Source organism: Euprymna scolopes, chromosome 10, assembly GCF_053919585.1.
Source record: "Euprymna scolopes isolate OS-2025 chromosome 10, ASM5391958v1, whole genome shotgun sequence".
Taxonomy (NCBI): domain Eukaryota; kingdom Metazoa; phylum Mollusca; class Cephalopoda; order Sepiida; family Sepiolidae; genus Euprymna; species Euprymna scolopes.
The window spans coordinates 114,330,630-114,356,868 of NC_136491.1; the positions used below are offsets into that span (position 1 = coordinate 114,330,630).

Sequence of the window (26,239 nt, forward strand, 5' to 3'; positions counted from 1 at the left end):
CATAATCTGTGCTCATTAATCATATCTCCATTGTCTTTACATAAACATCAGCTACCACTTTTAAAGTGTTCTATTTGTTTATTTACAAAGAGCTTTGCATTATGCAAATAAGTATAATTTAAGGAAAGTGTTCTACCAAAGAAGAGGACTCATATAGTCATTCACAGATAGACTGTTTCACTGTTATCACAACTCTTCAATGGGCTAGACTTGCATCCATCTCAAACCAAGAATTGAGCTTACAACCTTTTATAGGGTGTTTTTGTTTTTTTTTGAGGTGGCAAACTTTAAATTAAAATAAACAATACAAAAATAGTTTTATTATACAAATATTTGGTTTATTCCAAAGTATAATTTTTCGCATTTATAATTAAAATACAATTTTGAGCATATGGCTCCACTGCTTGCGTGTATATGGTGTAATCTAGAGGTCCAATTTTCACAAACTTTCCACATTAAATTAGGCTATATTTTGGCAATAACATGTTGAATGTTGTTTTCCAAGTGGATTATTTTATCTGATTTATCAACGTAGACATGGCATTTTACATATCTCCTAAGAAAATAATTTAATGGGGTTAAATCGCATGAATGAGGTGGCCAGTTGATAGATATATTTCATGAAATTATTTGTTCATTAAATTTTTCAAAATAATTTTGCAGAATTTCCAAACGCTGCTCGGGTGTCAGTCTCTTCATAATGAATTGTTAAACCAAGTTGAACTCAAAATAATCGATAATTGTATAATCTGCAATTAAAGACAATAGTTGTCAATTTAATGTTTGCTGCCTCTAAAACAAAACAACTTGTAGTTGATAGTTGGCAGTTTTATAAATAATTATAATATAAACAATTGCAACCTATAATTAGTGCAAACCTAACGAGGAACCATACACCATATATTATTATCATCTGCCGTTTTAAGACAATGGTTAATTATCATGGTACTCTTTAAAATATCATGCTAATAGTTGTATCAGACCTTAAAAACTAGTATCTAACCAGAATAGTTGTATCAGACCTTAAAAACTAATATCTAACCAGAATAGTTGTATCAGACCTTAAAAACTAATATCTAACCAGAATAGTTGTATCAGACCTTAAAAACTAATATCTAACCAGAATGGTTGTATCAGACCTTAAAAACTAATATCTAATACAGAACCAAAGTTATTGGGCTGTCTTCTGTTGAATTTAAAGTTCTTATTGATTAGAAGAATGGTCTTTCCACCAACTTCAGTATTCAGTTTTGATTTTTATCCTGGGCTTCCAAAATCAACAGAAATTAGAACATTCTAGTAATGATCCAGTCCCTGTTGATTTTTGCGGTGGGAGTTTAGTTCTGTGCAGTTCTAGGTGGTCTACCCTCCCAGACCTTCCCTTCTCTCTTTGAGAAGAGGTTAGTTTACTGCTAATTGCCTGACTCCCTTACCGGGGAATGCTGACAGGGCTGCTCAGGCACTTTTTGCAGGTTATAATGCCCCTCCTTGGGGCCACTGATTTCTCAATCCCACTTTCCGACACCAATGTTTAAGATGCAATGGGAGAGAACTAAACACCGTTCGGTATTCAGTTTCTTGCTTCCAAAACTAAGAATTGTTACTTTAAAGGGGACCATCTTGCTATCGATCTGATTTGAGTGTTAGCTCGAAGAGTAACTCTTAATCTGAGGCACTCGTCTCACCAACCAGTCAACCCTGAAACAGCTAGAATTTTGTTGCATTTATCATTTTGTTGCATTTACACTCGCAAAGCTTCTGTCACATTTGTTGTAAAAGACCAAACTAAACCTTCTAAATAATTAGATGAAGCTTCTATTTACAATGACAAATATTAGTAAATACATAAGCTATTTCGGCATTCTTACAGCACCAAATGTTTAAAACATTTGCATTCTAATCAGTCATTTACTGGTTCGATCCTATTTCAAGGCAGCTTTATTGAGTGGCTGAAAAAGCTGTATACCACAGGTCCACCCAGACCTTTTAAGTAAAATAATGGGGCTGTTAAGTGACATCGCTTGAAGAATTTTTTTTCTGCCAGGTTTTACAATGGTATTTACCAAAACATGGGTGATAACCAGTCTCCTGAATGCTCAAACAAATGAACTTCAGACATGTGTATATATACAGTGATGATCATATTTATTGGCACGGTAAAATAAAAGTTAAATTTTGTCTAATAAATTCTAAAAAAGGGATTAAATTAAAGAAAATAACAAAGTATATTATGTATTTTTAACTGGCCTTTCCGATGCAGCAATCGGATTTTAGAAAAAATAAATAACAAAGGAACAACAAACATAATTGCAAAAAACCCTTGTTCAAAATTATTGGCACGATTTATTTAATAATCAATTGTATAGCCTTTGGCCTTGATTACCTTCCTCAGTCGCTTTTCATAGTTTACAACCAAGTTGTTGCACTCTTCAGTAGTAATTTTAGCCCACTCTTCCTGACAATAATCCTCCAATTGAATAAGATTCTTAGGCTTCCTTTGCATTACCCTCAATTTTAATGTTCTCCATAAATTTTCAATTGGATTAAGGTCTGGGCTTTGTGATGGCCACTCCAAAACATTAATATGATTGTCCTCAAGCCATTTCTTAGTCAGTTTAGCCGAATGCTTTGGGTCATTATCTTGCATGAACCACCAACGACGACCAAGTGAGAGCTCTTTAGCAGAGTCTTTCAGGTTTTCATCCAATATTTTAACATAATCTTCCTTTTTCATGCTACCTGTGACCTTAACAAGTCGCCCTGGTCCAGAGGCAGCAAAGTATCCCCAAAACATCAAACTGCCTCCACCGTGCTTCACTGTGGGTATGTGTTCTTAGGCAGGAAAGCTTCGCCAGATTTTCTGTAAATATAAGACACTTTATTATAGCCAAATAACTCTATTTTCGTTTCGTCAGTCCATAGAACACGTTTCCAGAATGCAACATCTTTATCAATATGACGTTTTGCAAAGGCTAGCCTTGCTTTCAGGTGCATAGGCTTCAATAAGGGAGTCTTTCTCGGACGACATGCTTTTAAACCAGCTCTCTTCAAAACTCTACCAACTGTATGTCGAGATACATTCACTCCAGAGGTGCTCTGTTCATCAACAATCTCCCCAACAGAGATCCTTGGGTTTTGTTTTACTTGTCGAACAATTTTCCGTTCATCTCTTGGGGAAAGAATCCTTTTTCTCCCTCTACCCTCTAAACTCATAACGTGGCCTTGCGATTTGAACTTGTTTATTATGGCTCTAACAGTGGATTTGGGAAGGTTTAGCTTCTTTGAAATCTTATCATAGCCCTCCCCATTGGTATGGCATGCTACAACAAGCTTCCTGACGTCTTCGCTGTGTTCCTTAGTTTTAACCATGGCGATTGAAAATTATAATTTAGTCACTTATAATAGTTTAAATAAATCGCTATCTAAAAATTATCTGAAAAAAATTATTCACTGAATTAGCGTTAAACAAGCATAATATGGCTATAAAAAAGTTCAGAAAGCACGTAAACCGGAAATTGATTGATATTATACTGATACTAAAAGAAAAACAAAGCCGTGCCAATAATTTTGAACAAGGGTTTTTTGCAATTATGTTTGTTGTTCCTTTGTTATTTATTTTTTCTAAAATCCGATTGCTGCATCGGAAAGGCCAGTTAAAAATACATAATATACTTTGTTATTTTCTTTAATTTAATCCCTTTTTTAGAATTTATTAGACAAAATTTAACTTTTATTTTACCGTGCCAATAAATATGATCATCACTGTAGGCAGTAGGTTTCTATATGTATATTTTGTTGCCTGTAACATACAGAAATCTGGGTGATTTTAGTGGTCCTTGTTTCTTCTTCTTTTATTATTATTATTATTATTATTATTATTATTATTAAGAGCAGGCATATTATTATTATTAAGAGCAGGCATTAGGAACACGATTGTTCAAAAAAGTGGTTCTAGGAGAGGAAGTTGCTGCAGAATGCCGGATTTGTGGTAAGACCTCAGAGTCAATTGCGCACCTTGCAGCAGGTTGTAGTGGACTGGCCCAGAGAGAGTACCACAAAAGACACGATCGCATGGGACTCCGGATATATTGGGAGGTGTGTAAGAGGGTTGGGGTGGAGTGTGCTGGAAAATGGTTTGAGGAGGTGCCTGATGAAGTGAGAAGAAGTGAGGATGGCAAGGTAGGGGTATGGTGGGAAAAAAGTGTCATAACGACCAAGCAATTGGAACATAATCATCCGGATTTGGTCGTCATGTACAAGGTTTCAAAAAACTGACAGATTGTAGACTTCTCAGTACCCTGGGACAGGAATGTGAGAGAGAAGGAGAATGAGAAGTGGAGCAATTATGCTCCATTGATCTTGGAGATAAGGCGTATACACGGGGTTGAAACACAAATAATCCCAGTCATAGTTGGTACACTATGAGTAGTATCAAGTCGTCTGGAAGGACAATTGAAAAAACTACAAATCCCCGATGTTGTAGGCGGCCTTCAGACCTCTGCTATTGTAAGTACCACCAGCATCCTTAGGGAAACCCTTGATCTTTGAAGCTCCTGGTTTGAAGCCGGGATTGAGGGAAATCCTCTGGAAATGAATCCCATCCCTTTCAAGAGAGACGTTGATAAACGAAATCAGAATTATTATTATTATTATTATTATTATTCACTTAGTTCTTGTACTATTAATTACCAAAGATCTCTCACTAAAAAAAGGCTTTCTCTGTAATCTGAATGACAAAAAGTCTCTTCAGTATTACAGTACTCTTCATATCCTTCCAGTCAAGATGAGGATGATACTATCACTCCTTGATATCTTCATAGTGCCAACAGTGCTGTTTTTTATTTATTTATTTTTTTAGAGCAAGGATTCCGGTTTAATCCTTATTTACTTGCCTTCTCATGAGGGTAGATTTAAACATAAGATCAGTTTTTAATGTTGGGAAAATACAGCTCTCCAAAAAGGGGAACTCTGGATTGGGACAAAAAAAATCAAAATTGCCTCAGTTGAGAAGGATTTTTTCTTCACTGATCGAGGGCATAAAAGATTAAGTGTGGTATCAGAACAGACGCTACATTTAGCTCCCAACCAAAAGGTCAAAGATATAGTCTTTTTATTTGATATTGTCAGATGTTACCTGGATAGTTTCAGCTCTTTTGATTTTGCAACATATTTTCATTTTTTATAGGTTTTAAGTGTAACAGTTATTTTAGTTATTTTATTTTAACTTATCTGCAGCTTGTTAATGTTATCTTGTTATTTGAGTTGGTTTCTGCACTCTAGGATTTTTCTTAATAGGCCAGCTGTTTATCTGATTTTGTTTTTTTTTTGTTTTTCTGTCTTTTTCTTTTACATTTGAGTTAGATCTGAGAAATCAACAGCCACCTTCTTGAAGTAAACACTTGATTTCTATATGAGATGCATAAATACCTGAGTGTTCAGTCAAAGTTCCTCATTATCTTTCAAACATTGAGTGCGTAAGCCATTAATTTCTTTTAGTATTTTTCTAGTTTTTTTTTCAGGACTGTTCCTCATGCTCATACAACTATTAGTATCACAATATTTTTATGTTCCATAGTTCAATAGTTCCAGGTATTTACTTAGTTTTTCTGTCACCTTACGCTTCACCACTGAAAAGAGGAATGTATGATAACACTTTCAAGAAAAAGGGTTGTAACTTGATCTTTGAATTTTCTTAAGGGAAGCTCAAAATCTGAGCGGCTGTTTGTAGATTTTGATACTTTGTAGTTTTGTTTCTAGTTCACACCAGACAAAAAAAAAAAAAGAAAGAAAACGTGCACAATTCTATCTTTTTTGTTTTAAAGACATTTCTCTGTTGATTAATATACATGTAGCATAACAAGAATCTCGGTATGTGCATATTCTTGCTCTAGTAGATAGACTGATACTCAACTCTCTGTGTGTATGTTGTTACCATGTGTGTTTGTGTAGCTGCGTTCCGGGCTTAACATAGACTTCTCTGTCTATCCATCTCTCACTTTACCTTCTCGTGTCTCTTTACTATTTTTTCTGTCTGTCTGTTTCAATCCCTCTTGCTCTTTTTTTTTTTTTTTTTTTTTTTTACACAGGCATCACCACATTATCAAGGCCAAGAGGCCACTGGAGGACAAGAGTTAAAGAGTGTACAGTAGAAATCGGACAATATAGTAATCGTTAGTAATGGAAATTCGGTAAATTTGTTAACTTATATGGAACAGCTCATCAAGAACTTGTTTACGTTAGACTTGAAGACAAAACGATTGATGTAAATAAACATTCTTTACATTTTCCTTGTTTCCAACAAAGTTTATAGCACTCTGGAATTTTATTTGTTTACCAAATCCTAATAAACTCTTCTGTTTGTTATCTGTAATTGACATTATAGGAAGTCCTAACCCAATTATACTTGAATACATTTTTAACAAAAGGGATTTGTCTTTTTCAGTAATAGTTTTGAGTCTTGTTATTATTGTGTCTGTTTTTTTTTAGCGTGGATGTGTTTATCTGCTTGTATTTCACAACTCCAGAGGATTGTATGCCTTTCATTTGTGTAATACGGCTTCTAGTTTTTGTCTGTATCATCACTGTGCTCAAAATGTACTTCTTTGCATACACCTCATACAGAGTCTACATTTCCCATTTTCCTACATCCTGCCGTCTTGTCTGTTACGTAGTTGATTCTAATTGCATTGTTTTGTGAGATTGTCAGTATACAATCTATACACTTTATTGTGAACATTTTTACAATAATGTAGCCAGGTGATGAAAATGAAATTGGTCTGAAAGTGATCCAGCTATTGGTACTTTTGGGGTCTTTGTGGTGAATTACTAAACGAGATATTTTTTTTTTACAAATTAAAGATTAAATGTAATCCTACCGAAAGCCAAAGCTAAACTTTTTATATATAAAGTAATGCAAGCCTTTTTTGTGAATTTGTAAGTTCTCATATAATATTTCTGGTTTTTTTAGCGGAATCATACTTCATATTATTTGGAATATTCAGACTATTGTTCTCACCTTGACAAGAACTTTACATTGGACGAAGGCTACCAAATTGTAGTTAGCTAGGAAGCACATCAGTGGAACAGTGTTCCATAGGCGGGCAGTTCTAGGAAAGAAGCTTTGTTCATGGAATCTGCATTTAGATTTAGGCACAGATAGAGAATGAGGGAAATAGTTAATAGAGGTGTAGCTAGTCAAGTGTTTTTTGTGAAAGTTTGGCATGGGGAGACGATAGATTGGAGCTTAGAAGAGCACTTGCCATGAAAATAATAATAAAGCAAAGACAGGCTTGCAACATCTCTTCTGTAGAGAAGAGATGTTGCAGAAAAGATAAAATGGCATCACCTATTAAGTTTTGAAGCTGGTTGTGAACTCTATCAAGGCAGGATAAGGAGCATCAAGCAGCTCCTGCCCAGATGTGACAACAATACTTCATTTTATGACATACTTGACACTTATACAAATAAAGGACTGTGTTGGCAGTGAGATGCCTGCTGGAGTAGTACAATGATCCAACCATTTTTCTAGTGATCTTGGCATCAAATTTGATGCATGTGTTTAATTTTAGATCAGGAGTTAAAGTCAGTCCCAGAAGCTTGTCAAGGTATGAAGCTTCCTCAAGACGAAAGCCATTTATTTGTTGGGGCCTAATGGGGGTTAGAGTGATTATGATGAAAAGAGAGAAGCTTGACTTTAGATGCATTAAAATTAACCAGCCATCTTGTTCCTCATTGCACCATGTGCTCAAGATCAGAAGAAAGAGAATCAGAAAGATCCTGGTCATTGCCGGCCTTTGAAGTGTTGCCATAGATTGTGGTGTCATCTGCATACATGCCTACGAAACATTATGATCAGTGTAACTTTCTTCAGGTGTATCCTGTCTAACACTGGAATCTTTCTGTTGAACTCAGGGAATCTGCACAGAACTTTGAATGGAACCCTTTTATTTAATCTATGGCGTTTAGCATACTCTTGTTCCATCAGCTATGACGATGTAGAAGACCTAAGTAATTTGTAATTGTATTTTTGAATATCGTTTGCATTGAGGATTGAGCCTTCAACCTCCAGAAGCGTGTAATTTCTTTTATTTTGTCCTTTAGTCCTCACATTCCATGAGTGATGTTTCTGGAAAAGGTGGGGGGAATAATTACTGTTTTTTTTTTTGGGGGGGGGGTTAGAATCTATCCATCTAGCATTTATCATTAGCTGATTTTTGACTTTGAAGTAGTATTTTTTTTTTTTTTTAGCTTCTTACATCAAGTGGCCTCATGTCTTGTCTGAAGCGATTAAAAATAAAATTACCATTGGATTTTACCAAGTACTTTATCTGTTACATTGACTAAAATGTGAAAATAATTCAAGATGAGAACAGTAGTCGAAATAATCTGAGTAATATGAGGCTCATATTAGTTCGATATTTAATGATGTTTAGCCATAAAAAAAAACTGGTGTACAAAAAAGATTGTATTTTGAAACATCTCTATCTAAAAGTTACTTTATTCTACATAAAATTATGTTCATTAACAATTGTAGTCTATTATATAAAGGACAGTTGTCTGTGGGTTGTTATGTTTGTATGTCCAGCTAAAACTTTAAAAATCCACAACAAACTCTGACAAAGTTGGTATTTTTTAATCAGCTTAACCCCAAACAAATATCTAAAATTAAAAAAAAAAAAACACTGATTCATTGTTAGGGTGTCAAATTGCTATTTATATCCTTTAATGTTGTCAAAAAACAAACAGGATTTTTGATGTTATACAACTTTTCTTTTTAATTAAAAAATGATAACTTCAGATTTAATTCATTGCTTCTTAACTATTGTCATTTCTCTACAAAGAGGGGGTGGGTGGGAGAAATTTTATTTCAGTAGTAGTTTGGATGCATCCTTCATTTTATTTGACCCTTTGAGTAGCGCTCTTGAGGCTTCTTGATTTAAAAAAAAAAAAAAATTTTAATTCTCACTTAAAAAAGGGGGAAGAGATAAACAAATAATAATATACAATTATTCTTACATTAATAAGCCCCCCCCCCCTCCAAAAAAAATGTCATTCATGAAATCATTAATAAAATCCGCAATATTTTCTGTGATTCATTAGATACAAATAAACTTTAGTTTGTGACTTGTCCACCATTTTTCGTTCATGAATATCCAACAGTCTTTGTTTTATTATCGTTCCTCTTTTGCACTGTCATGATTCGGGCTGTGATGGATTTCTTCAGTTCAGAAATAGTCTGGAGGATTGTTTTGATGGAAATTTACTTTTCAAATGATCCCACAGATAAAAAATCTAGGAGGTTATGGGCCAGTGAGTGTGGATCCCACTCAGTATCATGCTTTCTACTGATGAGACGATCACCAAAATGTCCCCACATATCATTGAATAATAATAAAACTGTTGGCCGTTTATAACTGAAACTTAGTGGACAAGTCAGACATAGACTGAAGTTTATTTATATCAAGTATGATTGGATTGCAATAAAAGATTGCAAAAACAATTTCATAGATGACATTTTGGGGGAAGGGGGTCATTCTGCAGTGTATTTTCAATTTTCTGGGATTAGTTTCTGATGATTATCGTCAGTTAATTAATCTATAGTAATTGCTGTTTATATATATATATATATATATATATATATATTGGCTGTATGTACCCGGCATTGCCAGGTTGAAACATATTGGTGGACCAAGGGTTTAGTCACATATTATTTAAGATACACTGAATATCTTAACTTCTTACAATTTTCCTCAAAGTGGATCACATGTTGTATTTATGGAAGCATGAAACACATCCATTTTCGCTTGTGAAAATTAAACAGGAAATAACTCTCATAACTTAAAGGGGAAATAACTTGCACAGCTTAAATAAACTTACTTCCATTTTTAAGTCATTGGTGTTGGCTAATAATAAAAATAAATTAAATATAAATGTAATTAAAAATAAATATATTAACTTTAAATAATATTTCTAAATAGAGCTATCAAAATAATTCTATTATAACAAATGACATGGAACTATTAAAATAGATTTTTTAAATATAATATGCAAATGAAGTTACTTCTTTAATGTAGATTAAATTTGTCTAAATAGTGTATATAGAAATCATGATTGAATGAAAGTGTGTGTATGTCTGTTTTCAGTATGAAAATTAATTTGTGAACCATATTAATCAAATTGTGAACAAACAAACAAACAAACAAACAGGAATACGATTTTATATATATATATATATATATATATATATATATATATATATATATATATATATATAATTGTTTTTATTAGTTATGCGTTTATCTTTTATTTGGATTTGTCAAACAAATCAGAGAATGAGGCATGTCTTTCTCTCTCTCTCCTCTCTCCATCCTCACAGATGTACTACATCCTCATCACTTGCTGTCAATGATCCTACGTTGAAGTACCACCACAACCACCTATTCATTATTGCCGCATGCAACATTTTTCTTTTTTTTTTTTTTTTTTTTTTTTTTGAGCGGGTACTTACATAGTATTAGTCACGATTGAAAATCGCATTTCACGTAAAAAAAACACTTTGATATACTTACCTATCATGTTCAAATAAGTATCATCACCAAAAATTAGAAAAAAAAGTAACCGAGTAGATTACCTAGAACTTTTTATTAGAAATGAAAATATCTCTTATCAAATTTTTTTGATTCGCCATTGATAATTATGAGAATTACTGGAAAGACTTGTAAAGTAGGGGAGATAAGTCAGTCTTTCATTTTAGCAAGTAAAAATGAAAGACGTAATATGATAAAACTGTATAAATTGAGTTTTACTTGTAATTAAACTTCTACCCAGTCATTTTTTTTTTCTTATTGATTTTGTGAGGATACTTATTTCAGCATGATATGTAAGTATATAAAAGTTTTTATTTGAAATGTGATTTTTGCTTGTTACTAATATTGTATCCTGTATAATATTTTTAATCATTATTTCTTCAATTCGCATACATATACATATATATTTTATTTAATAAAACATTCTGAACGTAATAACATTGTATTTATCAGGAAAATTGTTTTTTTTTTTTGGTTGTTGCTTTGTTTTTATTTTTTAATATTTATATACCATGTATAAATATTGAAAAAAAAAAAAAAAAGCTGAAAATTTTCACATAATAAAATTTTAAATGTTCATTAATCTATAAAATGGTTGTTTATAGTCAGATATGAAACCAAAGGGCAGAAATGGATAGCATTTTGACATGAATTTGACCACATTATAATCTGTTTATTATCTTGGCCAAGCGAATACTGGCTATCACATGAATCGCTTAGGAAAATATATGTTTGAATCATTTTAGGAGTTCTGCTTTTTCTTTTCTTTTTCAATATTTATTTTATGTTCGATTTTCAGGTTGCAAGTTATATATATGGTTTATGTAAATTCATGTATAAATATATAAAGAAAACGTTAATACTGTTAAATACATTTCATTAATGAAATATGTTATCTACACTCTCAAGAGAAATATATATATATATATATATATATATATATATATATATATATATATATATATATATATATATATATAGTTTTTGAAGTTAAAAAACTTTCAAGATATATATATACATATATATATAAAAAGATAAGCTTTTTTTTTACATAGTTAACATCAAGAAGTACATCACATTTTTTAAAAGAAAAAAAGAATTTCTTTAAATCATTATTTTTGAAAATGGCATATTAACAAATAAAACATTTCCTGTGATCCAACTTTTACATGAATATATGCAAATTTTTTTACCATTTATCACACATATATTATCACCAAAAGAACTTACATTTATTGAAATCAATAATATAGCTTAGTCTTTATAAATACTGTTTATACACTAGAACAAAGATGCAAACACAGTTATTACAAGTTGACCCAAAAAAACGGGCCCAACTCTAATTAGGCCCGTTTCTTAGTGTTTTGTCCGAATGAAATGAAAGTTTGGTCATAACTAGTTTATTATATTCAAAACATCACATCAAAACACTAGGGTGTTTGGCCTTTTTTTCTACGTTCTACAGCATATGTTCTAGATGGTTTCCATTTAGATTTTGTTTTTTTGGGGGTAGTCTTTCTAATTTGCATAATTATTTTTTTAAAAGTTCCTAATAAATTAATGTCTGGTCATTTATAATTTTACTGTCATTTTATGTACATGTACAATGGTTTTGTAAATCCTAACAATAATTAATTAAAGTAATTCAATAAAAGAAAGGATAAATTACCAAAATTGTTAAAATATTATGTACAGTGATTTTCAAGAGGGGTTGTTTAAATCAAAACTAATATATTTTTGCTAGAGGAATGTCTAAACAGTTATGCCACAGTTTATAAATTTTTGAATAAAATAAAAGTAAAATAAACAGTAGTTGTTGTTATCTAACGGGTTACAGTTTATTTATATATATATATATATATATATATATATATATATATATATATATATATATATATATATATATATGAGAGAGAGAGTACCATTAAAATAAGAAAACAAAATAAAAATATATACTAATGTATATAGATTTATTCGTTTTATTCAATAAGGATGATAATCAATAAATGGTGTAGCGTAAATAAAACTTTTTATACCATGGCATTTTGAAGCCTAATGCTTCTCATCAAAAGAGGAAAGAAGATGCTAGGTAATATAATAGGGATGTGACTTTGTATCCCTATTATGTTACCTAGCATCGTCTCTCCTCTTCTGATGAGAAGCATTCGACTTCGAAATACTATGGTATAAAAAGTTTTACTTATCCTATACCTCTAATAGGTGTATCACCCTTATTGAATAAAACGAATAAATCTATATACATTAGTATATATTTTTATATTATCGTTTTCTTATTTTATTGATACTCTATATAAGCTCTAAAGCAATTTGTTGAACTTTGTATTATACCGATAAGTCTCTTCTTAAAGAATTGAACTGATTCTTATTCTTTTAACTTATATACCTTATATATATATATATATATATATATATATATATATATATATATATATATATATATATATATATATTTCAAATTAAATTTTGTAAACTAAAAAAATTATGTCAATGTCAATGTTTTATTCGACAAGGAATACAAAAAGTTTTTTCCTTAATCCATGGATTTTCAGTAAATGGCTCATTATTGAAAATCCATGGAAAGCTTAAAATTAAAAAAAAAAAAAAGAATTGATGTAAAGTTTTTAGATATTTTAATTTACAAAATTTAATTTCAAATTTTCATTTATACTCTTGCTTTATCTAGTATATATAGCTTCTGGTTGGGATTGTTTTATAAATATTAATAGTAAATATTTATATGGATTATATACATATAGTATTATACAATCTGTAATGTGAAAGTATTTCAAAATTTCAGTTATATATGCGTGTAGGTGTGTTTTAAGAAATCTAGCTATCAACAGTTATTATTTTATCTTAGTTTTTTAAATTTAGTTTATTGTTTAATATTTTAGTATTTTTTTTGTTTGTTTATTACATGTGTTTTGAGTTTGTCACTCTCTAGATGTTATTATAGTTTTGAAAAGCTTATTAATTTGGTGTGCCTAACTTTTAATTAAAGGACTGAATCCACTTTAGTCAGAACCATAACATTCTTTCAGATCTACAGTGCTTTTTTCCATAATTAACGTTATTCTTCAAAACTAAAATAATACCTGAGGAGAGACAAACACGAAACATGTGTAATAAATATAAAAAGTGAAGAATACTAAAATATTAAACAAAATTTGAAAAATATTGTGTTGATAGCTCCACTTCTTTAAATATATGCTTTTCTCTCATTAGAACCACACTACACTCTACTTGTACTCAATTTTTTATGCACGTAAAAATATTTAAATATGAATATTTAAAAATAAAAAATAAATAAATAATAAAATAAAATGGTGGATTTATATGCAAAACAAAGGGCAGGTAACTCGTCTAGCTGAAACTACTATCAATAATTTCCTCCACTCTTTATCTGTGCCTAAATCTAAACGTAGATTCCATGAACAAAGCTTCTTTCTTAGAATAGCAGGCTGGTGGAACTCTGTTCCATATTCCTGCTTTCCAACTGACTACAACATGGTTGTCTTCAAGTCCAATGTGAACAAGTTCTTGATGAGGCATCCCCTTAAGTAATCCGATTTATCAAATTTCCACGACTAACGATTGCTAGGATATTTTCCCATTGACTCCTGTATCCTCGAGTGGCCTCCAGGTCTTGATTAGTGGTGACTCCTTTGTAAAAACACAAAAAACAAAAAAACCTAACTCCCTCACCGCTAAGGTAAGCGAAATTAAAATACAAAACAGCGTTTCAAAACTGTTAATGTAGCTAAAAAATAACAACAGATCTTATATCTTTATATATATAGATCTGTTGTTGTTATTTTAATATATAAAATCATCTGAACCTGTAATATTATTATTACTTTTCTATTTAAATTATGAAGTCCTCATGTATTTCATGCTGATCCAATTTGAAATTATTGTCCAAAGAAGCGTGGTACAGATCAAATAAAATCTTAAGCAATACTCTGTGTTATATGGTGGAGCAGAGCAGAATATAAATGTTCTGTCTTTCTGCACAGTTAAATGATCTGAATATATATATATGTATGTGTTTGTGTGTATCTGTGTATGATGTATGTATTTATTAATATCCTATCCAATTTGTTTTGATCTATGTCGGCCCCCATGCACATTGACTTCCTTCCAGTTTGTACCACACCAGCTTCAACATGTTTGCAACCCAAGAGTCTCTTATGTTTCAATTGGACGGTCCTTCATTTCTTTGATGGACAAACTAAAACAGAATCTCTCCAAGATGAAGAATCCTGTGATCTCCCACATTATTTGCACCATTTTTTTAAATGTCCATTTTGCCTTTCAAATTATTAATGTTTTAATGACAGAATGAACATTTTCTTCTGAACACAATTGAAAAGAAATCCTTTTTGATTTTTTTTTTTGGGGGGGGGGGCTAATTTTCTGTCAAAACATTATTATTTCAAAAGTGTATACATATATATATATATATATATATATATATATATATATATAGGTAATAACATTCCAGTTTTTTTTTTTCAAAGCACATTTTTGTTTATACAACCATTTGTGTTCATTTCTAAATACGTCTTAGTTCAAAGTATATTTCAAAAGCTTTCTCAGTGAATTTGAGAATCATAATAGTAAAATAATCTTATAATAATATCAGCACTAATGAGTTCTCAGCACATTTTTTGTTTGAACTTATAGGAATTTCAATGTGTATGTATAAGTTTTTCTCTTTTCTTTTGTTACATTCAGCCTTTATAAATTTTGTACTGTATTAAAGATAAATATGACCCTCTGCCTTAGGTACTCGATCCCTTGAGTGAGATTTACTCAAACATATGTCTCCCATGTTTACAATAAGAATAACCCCTGGGAGTATTTCTATGCTAAATTGATCCAATGCCCCTATGAGACAAATGTGGGTCATTCTATGATATATTTAGTTCTTACAACCAGTAATATATGCACTGAAAAGTCTAGCAAAGAAAGTACAAACATAGAGATAAAAAAAAACATGATTATTAGTTGGAGGCCGAACAGTTTGCTGTGACACAATTAGTCAGTTCCAAGTGTGAGTTCTGTCATTGCTACTGCTTTACTTTAACTAATACATTTTGAAATGTTATGAATCCATATATGCTCATTATTGATTAAATTGTAGAATAGGGTAGACTAGGCTCTAACTATAAGGTCAGTGTGTTAGCTGTATAAAGCCACACTGATGAGTCTTTATAAGACGAAGCATATGTCTGAATATAAAATATTTATATGCAAATTACTAATTAAAAATTATATAAATATTGTGAAAACCGTTCCAAACAAGGCGTAAAGTCACATAATGTAAGAAGCTATAGAATATATATATATTACTTTAAGGTCAAAAACTAGTCAACAATAAGTGTTTAAGACATATATTCTGATCTAGAAAATAGCAATTCTTCCCATTGTGTCAGAAACATTCGTTCATTGAATGTGAGGACTAAAGGACAAAATAAGGGAAGCGAAAGCAGTGAGACTGCTGAAATGTGGGAGTTAATGGAAGAGAATAAAATCAATTCTTTAAGGGGAGACTTATCGGGATAATACAAAGCTCAACAAAATGTTTTGGAGCTTATCCCTATTATGCTACCTAGCATCTTTTCTACTCTTCTGATGAGAAGCATTAGCCTTTGAAATACCATGGTATAAAAAGTTCCCACCTCTCCAACACGCCTAATTGATGTGTACCCTTATTAAATAAATGAATAAATCTATATATATTACTATATAGTTTTTATACCTTTATTTTCTCTCTTTATTGACTATATATATTGTCTTTGAAGTTTTTAACCTTTAAAACTATACAAAAAAAATATTTTTTATCATTCGTTAGAAAACCATCTAGTCAGTAAGTCATTTAATCACCTGCAATCATTGCATCAACTCGCTCTCGAATTTACTATAGTACTAATAATTTATTTTTTAAGGGATCATCAGTTGTTTACCATGAAACAATGATTTAAAAACAAAACAGTATATTACATCATGGCTCCCCAGCAGTGTTGATCAAACATCACCTCCCTTAATCTTAGGAAGAAGACATGTTACAAACATTTGATCCAATTTCCTATTCTTAATTGCAATTTATATATATATATATATATATATATATATATATATATATGAGAGAAAGAGAGAGAAAGAGAGAGAATGTGTATATGTGTGTATTAATTGAAGCCAATAAAATTAATTTAGTTTCTCCTAATTTTTTAGTTTTAGCCAAGAGGCTGATATCCACTGTCAACACAACTCCTCTTCCCATGGTTCCATAGATACTATCTAGTGTAGTAGTTGTATTAAGATCAATCTCAGTTTATTTTTAAAAATTGAAATCTTATAAATCACAAAATCCAAGTTGTTTGCATCCTGGTTAGGCATTCCTGGGAATTATATTTATTTAGATCAAGTATTTATTTGTTAATATTGGAAAGTCTCATTTGACTGCAACCAGAACAGAAATCTGACGGAAGCAAGGCCTGAGTTTGTAAACCATGCAAAGATGGCAGGTCAAATTTCCGGAAGTAGAAGAGTCCACCTCCATTGACTAATAGTGATTCAAGTGAAATTACTTGGATCTAGTCAAAGGAAGATAACTCTATAATTTCTGCATCAACAATATGTTGAAAGTCAGTCAGAAAAAAGATATATCTAGTTTGCAAACTAGCATGTAGGTGGAATTTAAATATAGTTTTGATTTATGCAAGTGGTAGAGTGCATTCTCTTGTTAGGTAATAATGATTTAAGGGAGATAACTCTAATTTATGGGCTGGATTGTGCATTTATTAGTAGTATTCAGAGTAATTAGCTACTTTTTTAAACTAGTATCAGCAAATATAGTCGATTTGATTTTTTTTTTAAATTAGAACATGTTTATTATTATTATTATTAATATTATTGTTGTATTTTACCCATGTTTATGTCTTTTAATGTATTTAACCCATCTTTTGCTTTGTTTTAAATTTTGATTCCCTTTTAAATGGCAATTTTACTGACAAACAAATTAGTGACTTATAATCTTTTCCTTGCAGACTGCTTGGGTTGCAGATTTTTTTCAATTCATATTTTACCTTCTTGTTTGTTTTTTATTATTATTATTTGTTTTTTTTTGTTTTGTTTTATTATTGTTATTCGTTTTATTTTTGTTGGTTTTTGCTGTTGTTATATTTGTTATTGGCATTTTTGACATAATCATTTTCTTTTTTTTTCTTTTTTTTTTTAAGGCACTATTTCCAATTCTGCCTTCTTGAGAAGCTGTAAAGTTGGTGGTTGGTTTTAGATTTGTAAATAATTACAGAAGTAATTTGAATAATACAAAAACAAATTTTAGTTTATGTTTAGTTTAGTTTTATGGTATATCAATCCTTTCCGAGTTCAGCCATTTCTGTTAAAAAAATAGTTATTCTTAAAATTCTTAACACCTAATATTTGTTCACAGTGTTTGCTTTTACTTGTTATGACTGATATGAATCGATGCATTTATCGTCAGATCAAAATTTATTGTTAGACTGAATACTCCAAAAAACAATTTACAAAGTCCTTTACAATTTACAAAGGACTTTGTAAGTTGTTTTTTGGAGTATTCAATCGAACAATAAATTTTGATTGTAAAGTTCAACTTAGAGTTTTAATGTTCTTTCTCTTATAATAAGCTCTACTCTCTATTGCGTATTGAGCTTTTTTATTCGGTTGGGATTAAATTATCCATATATAAACACTGGTATTTATATTAGATTGAAGTTTACCATTGTGTATATCAGGTAAACACTAATTCCTTTTGATTTCATTACTATATATATATATATATATATATATATATAATGAATGAATGACAAAAATCTATACTCCAAAGTTCATGATGTTGACCATCTTACAATTTATTCCTTGAATTCAGTTGACATTTACAATTCTTGACAGTATCTGTTTCATAGCATAAAAGCAATCACTTAATTATTATATCAATCAGTGAATCTATTTTGCCCTTAACTAATCAGAAGATATATATATAATTTTCTTATCTTTTTGTTTTTGCTGAGGATGGGGCATCCTACGATCAATCAAATAAGCAAAAAGTTCTAAACAGTATGTAATAAAGCAATCAAATAATTGGTAGCAAGCAAAAAAAGAAATATCATAATCAAGGCGAGTTCAGTGTTATAGTAGTAGAAGTACATTTTTATGTTGCCAATAACATGGTACAAAAATAACAAATGAAAATTGGCTCAGAAAAAACTGTTTGGTTTGTCAGCTTAAATACTATTTGGGTTTGATTTTGAAAATCCAACAACATAACATTATATGTTAGATTTGGCTTCATAAGATGGTCTACTTTATAGGTACAGAAGTAGAGAAAAACTCATATTTATTTAAATTTTCTGTAAACCAACAAATTTATCAGTATGTTCCCATGGAAACTGCTTCTTAGTTGACAAATTGGAAATACTGCTCTTCTTTTTTGTATTATCCTTGCGGGGTGGTGGGGGTGAAAGAAATTCCTGACCTTGCATAGTTTTTCTTCCATGCTTAATCCTTGTTTTTCTTTCTTTCTTTTTTTCCCTCCAACCCGCACACCATTTTTGTTTCGTCTGTACCCGATAAAATTTTCCTGAACTCCAGCCGCGGCGTAAACAGCGGTATATCCAAAGATCAAAATCCCATGATGACCCCTCTGCAGATATCCACGCTCCGGCAGGCACTGCAAGGGGGCGCATAGCACGCCAAGGTGCTCGCATTGTCCGGTCGCGCTCTCCTTCGGGGAGCCCTGTACGCCATCGCCACCACCATCAGTCAGCTAACGTCAGTCCGGCTACAAGTCAAACTTACATGGTTGCTCGGTGTGACTCTTCTGATTCGATTAATATCAACGAGAGGTCGGCGTTACTTAAGGATGATGAGAAAGATAAGTCACAGACGTCTCTCTGTATCTACTTTGATGGCTCTGAAGCAGAAGAAAACCTTGAAGATGAACCCAAATTATATAAGTACAAAAAAAATAAAAAGTAAACTCTATATTATGTATTAAACTAAGAAAAACGCACACAAATACCTTATATATATTTTGTGTGTATATGTAGGTTTAGATAAGAAAATGGAATTAAGCAAAGAATAAACAGTTCTTGCTTTTATAGATTTGATATTTTGGTTATAAAACTTTGTCAAGACTAGTATTTATTGAACAGAGTAAGATGAGATATACAAAATGTTAAAAGTGGTAAAGATAGGTAGACCCCACAGATGGATAAAGTAAGGAAGCATGCTTGAAGTTAATCACACACCCTACATTCTACCTACAACCAACCTCCTCTACCCCCCATCCTAACACATTTTTTTTTTATTTTACCCACCTTGCTTTTTGGGGTTGTCTATCACTACGACTGTTTGTATATCTTATCCAACTCTGTTCAGTAAATTTATTCTTGACAAAGTTTTATAACTGAAACAAAATATGGAATTTGTAGAAGCGTGTTAAATAATTTTGTGCTCTATCTAGTTTGTTCTTTTTATATTTCCTTTTTCCTATCCAAACTTACACCTTTTGCTAGATATTTATGCCTCTAAACAAATCATCACGCACAAATATATAGATATATACAGTAGAACCCCAGGATACGGCATTAATCCGTTCCGGGGTTGGGATCGTAAGGTGAAATTGCCGTATGGCGGGGGCCTAAGCAAAATTTTATACAGTGCATATTAAAAATTAGTAACAAAATACAGTGCAGTATATAATATACATGTATATAATCAAATAACATTATAAATAGCATTGTAAGGCGGGACAATAACAGTAACCAGGAGCTGGAAAAACATTGTATTCGAAATAGTAACCTGAAAAAACGTATCTCGAGGGCCATTGTATCCCAGGGTTCTATTATATATATATATCTGCATTTGTGTACATATATAAATAAGGCAATCAATAATAGTGTGCTCTCTTTTTTTTTTTCTTTGTGGCAACAGGGGAATTGATTATTAGTCTAGTTGTCTCCCTTTCAAATATAGGTAAGTTTTTAAAAGTTTAAAAAAAAAATTAAAACCACAGAAATCTATATCCTAGATGACATAATCATGTTCACACAGTGGTTCTTATTAGATCAGCAAAGTTAAGCAACATGGAACTTGGTTAGTACCATGTGAGTGACCATTTGGTAAAATCAATTAGTAAAAAGTGTATGCAGGAGAACAGTGACACCTCTATGTAAAGACTAATGCTGTCATTTATTCATTTCATATGAATCAGACGATTCTAATATTGGCATTGGTTTACCTGATATCTTTCTAGTTAGAATTCTTTCTAGAAAGAACATCAAGTACTTATAGAAATGACTATATGAAGGTTGTCAACATATTAAGTGGATGTGTTCCTGTGGAATAAACTGGATTTAAACTTGGTACAGTTTGTGGTGTTACCACTAAAATCAGATTATGGCTGACAACGGCAAAATAGAGATTATCCTCTATTTTATGTCTATGTTATCAATGTGAGGGATATGAGGTTGTGATGTGCAACATACCTGTATAGGAAAAAGAAGAATATTTTAAATATGTGCTCAACTCTCAACATCAGAATTTTTCGATCAGTAGAGTTTGATAGATAAATAATTAACATAAGTAAAAATAAAAATGTTTACGTTGTTTTATATATAAAATTGATAATCTAGCCAAAGTGGTCAGATGTAAACACTTAATAGCTTTCTAAGACAAAACAAATAATTCATTGTATTGCACAAATTATTTATGGCAAACATTGGGCCATAAAGCAATATTTTTTAATGGGTGTTATTGAATGAAAAAATTATATAATAAAGCTCTATTGTTCTGATGTTTATTATTGATAATTATTGATAATAACTATTGATTACTAATATATACAGAATCCTACCCAGACATAGAAGCTGATCTTACAGACTTAGACAGAGAGAGTACTTTTTTAAAGAAATAAGATAGCCATTCTAAATTGAAAGATTCCACAATTTTATTGATCTTAATATCTCTGTTATTGATGGCTACACTCTTGGACAAGCTTTTATAGCCACTATACAGACACACAGACACACATATATATATATATATATATATATATATATATATATATATATATAACATTTAATCCTTATCCTAGAGTGGCTTCCAAGCCTTGAAAAGGGCTGATCTCCACAGTACATATATATATAGACTTATATGTAAAATACTGAGTTCGTGTAATTCGGTAAATAGGTTTTAAGCCAAAAAAGGTTGACTTAAGGATTAAGCTACAAAATTATCACATTTCTATTCAAAAAATGCTACATTGCCAAAAGTGTGTTTATTCAAAAAGTCTGAGGAAATGCTGGTTCTTGAAAATTTTCAAACGATATAATGCTTGAAATTGTCGAACTGGACATTGAAGCAATTGTAACATAAAATGAAATACACTTTTCGTTGCCATCAACACCTTGTCTTGAAGTCTTGATTTTGCACACACAGTATATATATATATATATATATATATATATATGTGTTGGACAATGTTTAAACATTGTAATTTCATATGCCCATCTTAGTAGCAGCCAAATAGCATAACAGTGAGAAACGCTGACTGTCGCCTAGGCGGTCGAGTTTCAATCCTGGCTTAAGGTAGTTGCTAGTCTAGCCGCACTGATAAGCTGTGATACAGTAAAACAGTACTATATGAGGATGACTCTCTCTCTCTCTCTCTCTCTCTATATATATATATATATATATATATATATATATATATATATATACACACGCACACAGACAATTGGGGACAACCTGTGCATTTAATATTCCCTTGACACTTCCTCTTTCAAAGGAAGCGAATTCAGTGGCCCTAAGGTGAATGCTGTGCAACAACAACAACAACACACACACACATAAATATATATCATATACCATGCGTCTGCATAAAATTTGAAGCAAAGTACTTGATCATTAGAAAAACAAGATTTTTATTTACATATTTATAATATAATTTTTTGAAAAGTACAGCAGTTTTTCGTCTCTGAGTTTGCTGTTTTTATTTTTTATTTATTCCAGAACTGCATCCATTGATTGGCTAATGAACGCTCTGATTCAATGGTCTAGAGTTTAATAAAAAAGAAATAACAAATCCAGGGACGAGAAGCCCTGGTAACATTGTAATAGCATCTAAAATGTATAGTATGTTAATGAAAAACAAAACACACACATATATATATATATATATATATATATATATATATATATGGTAGCTTCCTTCAGTGTTGATAAACTATGAATACCCACTGTAAGGGTGTCTGTGCATGGAATTTTTTATGTGGTAAGAGTTGCTCAATCTCCAACAACACCTCTCTTCAGTCGGTGTTATTAAATACCAATGGCAAGTGGATGTTCAGGACAACTGAAAACAATGCCAAGATAAGCGGAGAGCACATACAGCACCTAGAATTCACAAATGGTCACCCATCTGGTATTAGCCAGGCTCAACGTTGCTTAACTTCGGTGATCTGCCAGTGTGTTAACGTGATTATGCCATATATATACACACACATATTTATATATACATAAATATATATTCATAACCTTGAAATTTCTATTCTAGAAGCATACATGGACTTTTTAACATTTTATATATATATATATATATATATATATATATACACACATACACACACACACACACATATATATATATATATATATATATATATATATTAAAAACAACAAAAAATCTGTTGGTTCACTTGAAATAAATTTTTCAAATTTTATGTCACATTGTTTCTGTATCTAATGTAAATAGTGTCCAAGATTCATATTTTTTTTTTATTCAAGATGTCAACCCACTTGGGTCATTTTTAGGAATGAATAAAACAGTGAAACGTCCAAACTTAATCTTATTAGATGTGTCAATGCAAATTTTTACTGTTCAAAATTTTGATTTATAGATGTTATCAACTAAATATATAACATGACAAATAGATGAGTGTTGTTTCAGAACGCAAAAACACTTTTATTTACAATTAATTGTTTCTACCCATTTAAAGAAAATATAGTTTCATGATATTCAAAATATCACTGATATTGATGATTAGGCATCATCAGTGTATGAAATTTCACAAGTTAGGTTAAAAAATTAAAATGCACCCAACATTTATTTAGTTGGTAAAGAAGTGTTAATTATATTATTGTCTTTATATATTATTTATTAGCTCGCACTTTTCAAATGCTTGCTAAAAGTATATATACACCTGACAATTTTTTTATCGTTATTCTCAAAATCAACACAGACGAATTTATCAACATAAGTATCATTTATAATTAAACTTTTTGCATCGAAAAGAGAGAGATGTTAGTTGTAGAGGTTGGTTGGTGTGTGACATGACGACAGAGAAATGTCAATCACACTCGATGGCTGTCAATCCTCTCTCTTCTTTCCCCTGTTGTTTATGTTATCTCTTATATAGACATCGATTGACTTTAGTAGGAATATAAATATAAGGATATTACATTCTTCTTCTCTATTTTGCATTGCATAATTCATAACTTCCCGAACTGGAATGTAAACATTCCCTTGTTCTCAGTGACAATTACAGTTCATTTTTATGGAACACACGAATGTAGATCAAAGTGAGTCTAGAATGTGAATGTGTGCGCATCTCTGCTTTCATTGGTGTCACCACATCTCCATAGTCAACAATGTTTATTTGAAATGTGTTTTTTAGCAATTGAATATGAAAAATGTAAAGAAAAGAAAACATATATGAACACAATCCAACATGAATCTTTTTATATTAAAAAAAATAACTAATTTTCAAAGTTTCATTTTGAAAACCAAATATGTATAAATTAAATGAATATTGGATGCATTTTAATGTTTCAAGCGAACTGTAAAATTTTATGCACTGATGAAATCTCCTCAGGAATATCAGTGATATTTTGTATATCATAAAAATATGTGTTCCCGTTTGAAATAAGCAGAAACAATTGTGTGTAAGTAAAGTGTTTTTGAACAAAATATAGAATGTTTCTCTAAGGTTTACATGATTTTCAATAAAGAACTCTAGTTGTACACTATGAAGCTACAACATAAACCCTTATGTTAACTTAAAGAAATTTATATATATATATATATATATATATAAGTAATAAATAGTTATTAAGTTTACAAGGTCAAAACTTCTATAAACTCAAAGGGAATATAAATATTAATATTTATATGACAATCCTAACCAGATAAAAAAGATCGATACAACCAATATAGGAAACAGAGTTTATTATAAAAGAACAAAATTAAAGACTGTAAATTATAATTTACAAGAATTTCTTTATTTGGCAGGAAACTCAGAAAGAAATATTAAGTAATATCTGGTAAATTTTTAGTAAATATTTTTTCTGCTTTGACTTACGATAGCCAATTATTGGGTGTGACTATTGTCTCCGGTCTCCCAACCTAGGATAACTATAATGCATAAAATCTTAGTTTCCTTATGGTGGGTTATATGATTGTATCATTAATTAATTAATAATAATAATTATTATATATGTTTATCATTTGATCATTCTACATGTGAAAGTTCAGTGATTGTTAGACAAAATGGCATAAATATCTTTGATAACAAAAGCATAAGATAAAAATAGTAACTTTGAATTTTCACTGTAAAATAGTTAACATAATGAAGCTTGTTGACGGGAAAATATATAACGAAACATTGGATGAGAATCACTTGAGATCTGGAAACAATTGCTTGTAAGACAATTGGTTGAAACTGGTTTGTTAAATCAAAGATATCCAATTGTTAAATCGATATGTAAACAGAAATCATGTTGTTTTCTTTCTCCAAATCTCTTATGAATTTTGTATAGATTTCATTTCTTATCGCATTCAAGTGTGTTTTCTCTTAAGTAAGTTTTGATGATGCTCCTCTGAAGGAAGTCAATGTAACTAGTTTTTTACTACGATGACGAACGTGATTCAGCTAATATTAATGGCTTCAAAATTTTTTCACCTTTCAAAAGATCTGATTCTAGATTCTATATGCACATCTCATAGAAGGAAAGATGTATAAAGTTGTTTGTTTTTTTTGTATGGGTGTTTATTTTTGCTTATTGAAAATGGAGTAGAAGAAAAACGTATTATTGAGAGAGTATTTTCAGTACATTACAACATAGATATGTGCAGAAAAAAAAATGCTGTTTGATAGATGACATGTAAGTCTTTATGAGGATTAGTTGTAGTTGTGAAGCTTATATAGCATCTTGTTTTAGATTCTGTTTGTATGTCTCATAGAAGGAAAGATGTATGCAGTAAGTGTTGTTTGTTCTTTACTTTTTCTAAGCTTGTTGAAAGCGGCAAAAAAAAAAAATGATTATGGAGGGAATATTTTCACTACATGATATAGGTATGTGCAAAAAAAAAAAAAAGAAATGTAAATTATTTTCTAGATTTTTACAAATTGTTCAAGTTATTCAAAATCCACACACACACATACAAAAAAAAAAAATTGTGTTTTTTTACTGTTGTTGCTTTTTATACCGACATCTTGTGAGAATTTTATTCAAACCACATGCATATATGAAATGGTGAAAGGGAAATATAATATTGAAAATGTTTTATTGAAGTTTCTTTTTAT

General features: G+C 30.7%; 1 protein-coding gene across 2 annotated transcripts in view; it reads left to right on the plus strand.

Moving 5' to 3' along the window:
- Positions 1-21,252, plus strand: part of LOC145286230 (protein unc-80 homolog) — a 542,234-nt gene extending 520,982 nt beyond the window's left edge. For both annotated transcript variants that reach the window (XM_080135050.1, XM_080135051.1), the window contains one exon: positions 19,245-21,252. In XM_080135050.1, the coding sequence (XP_079991176.1) occupies positions 19,245-19,631 (387 nt within the window). In that variant the 3' untranslated portion in view covers positions 19,632-21,252. The remainder of the gene's footprint in view (positions 1-19,244) is intronic.
- The last annotated feature ends 4,987 nt before the right edge of the window (positions 21,253-26,239 follow it).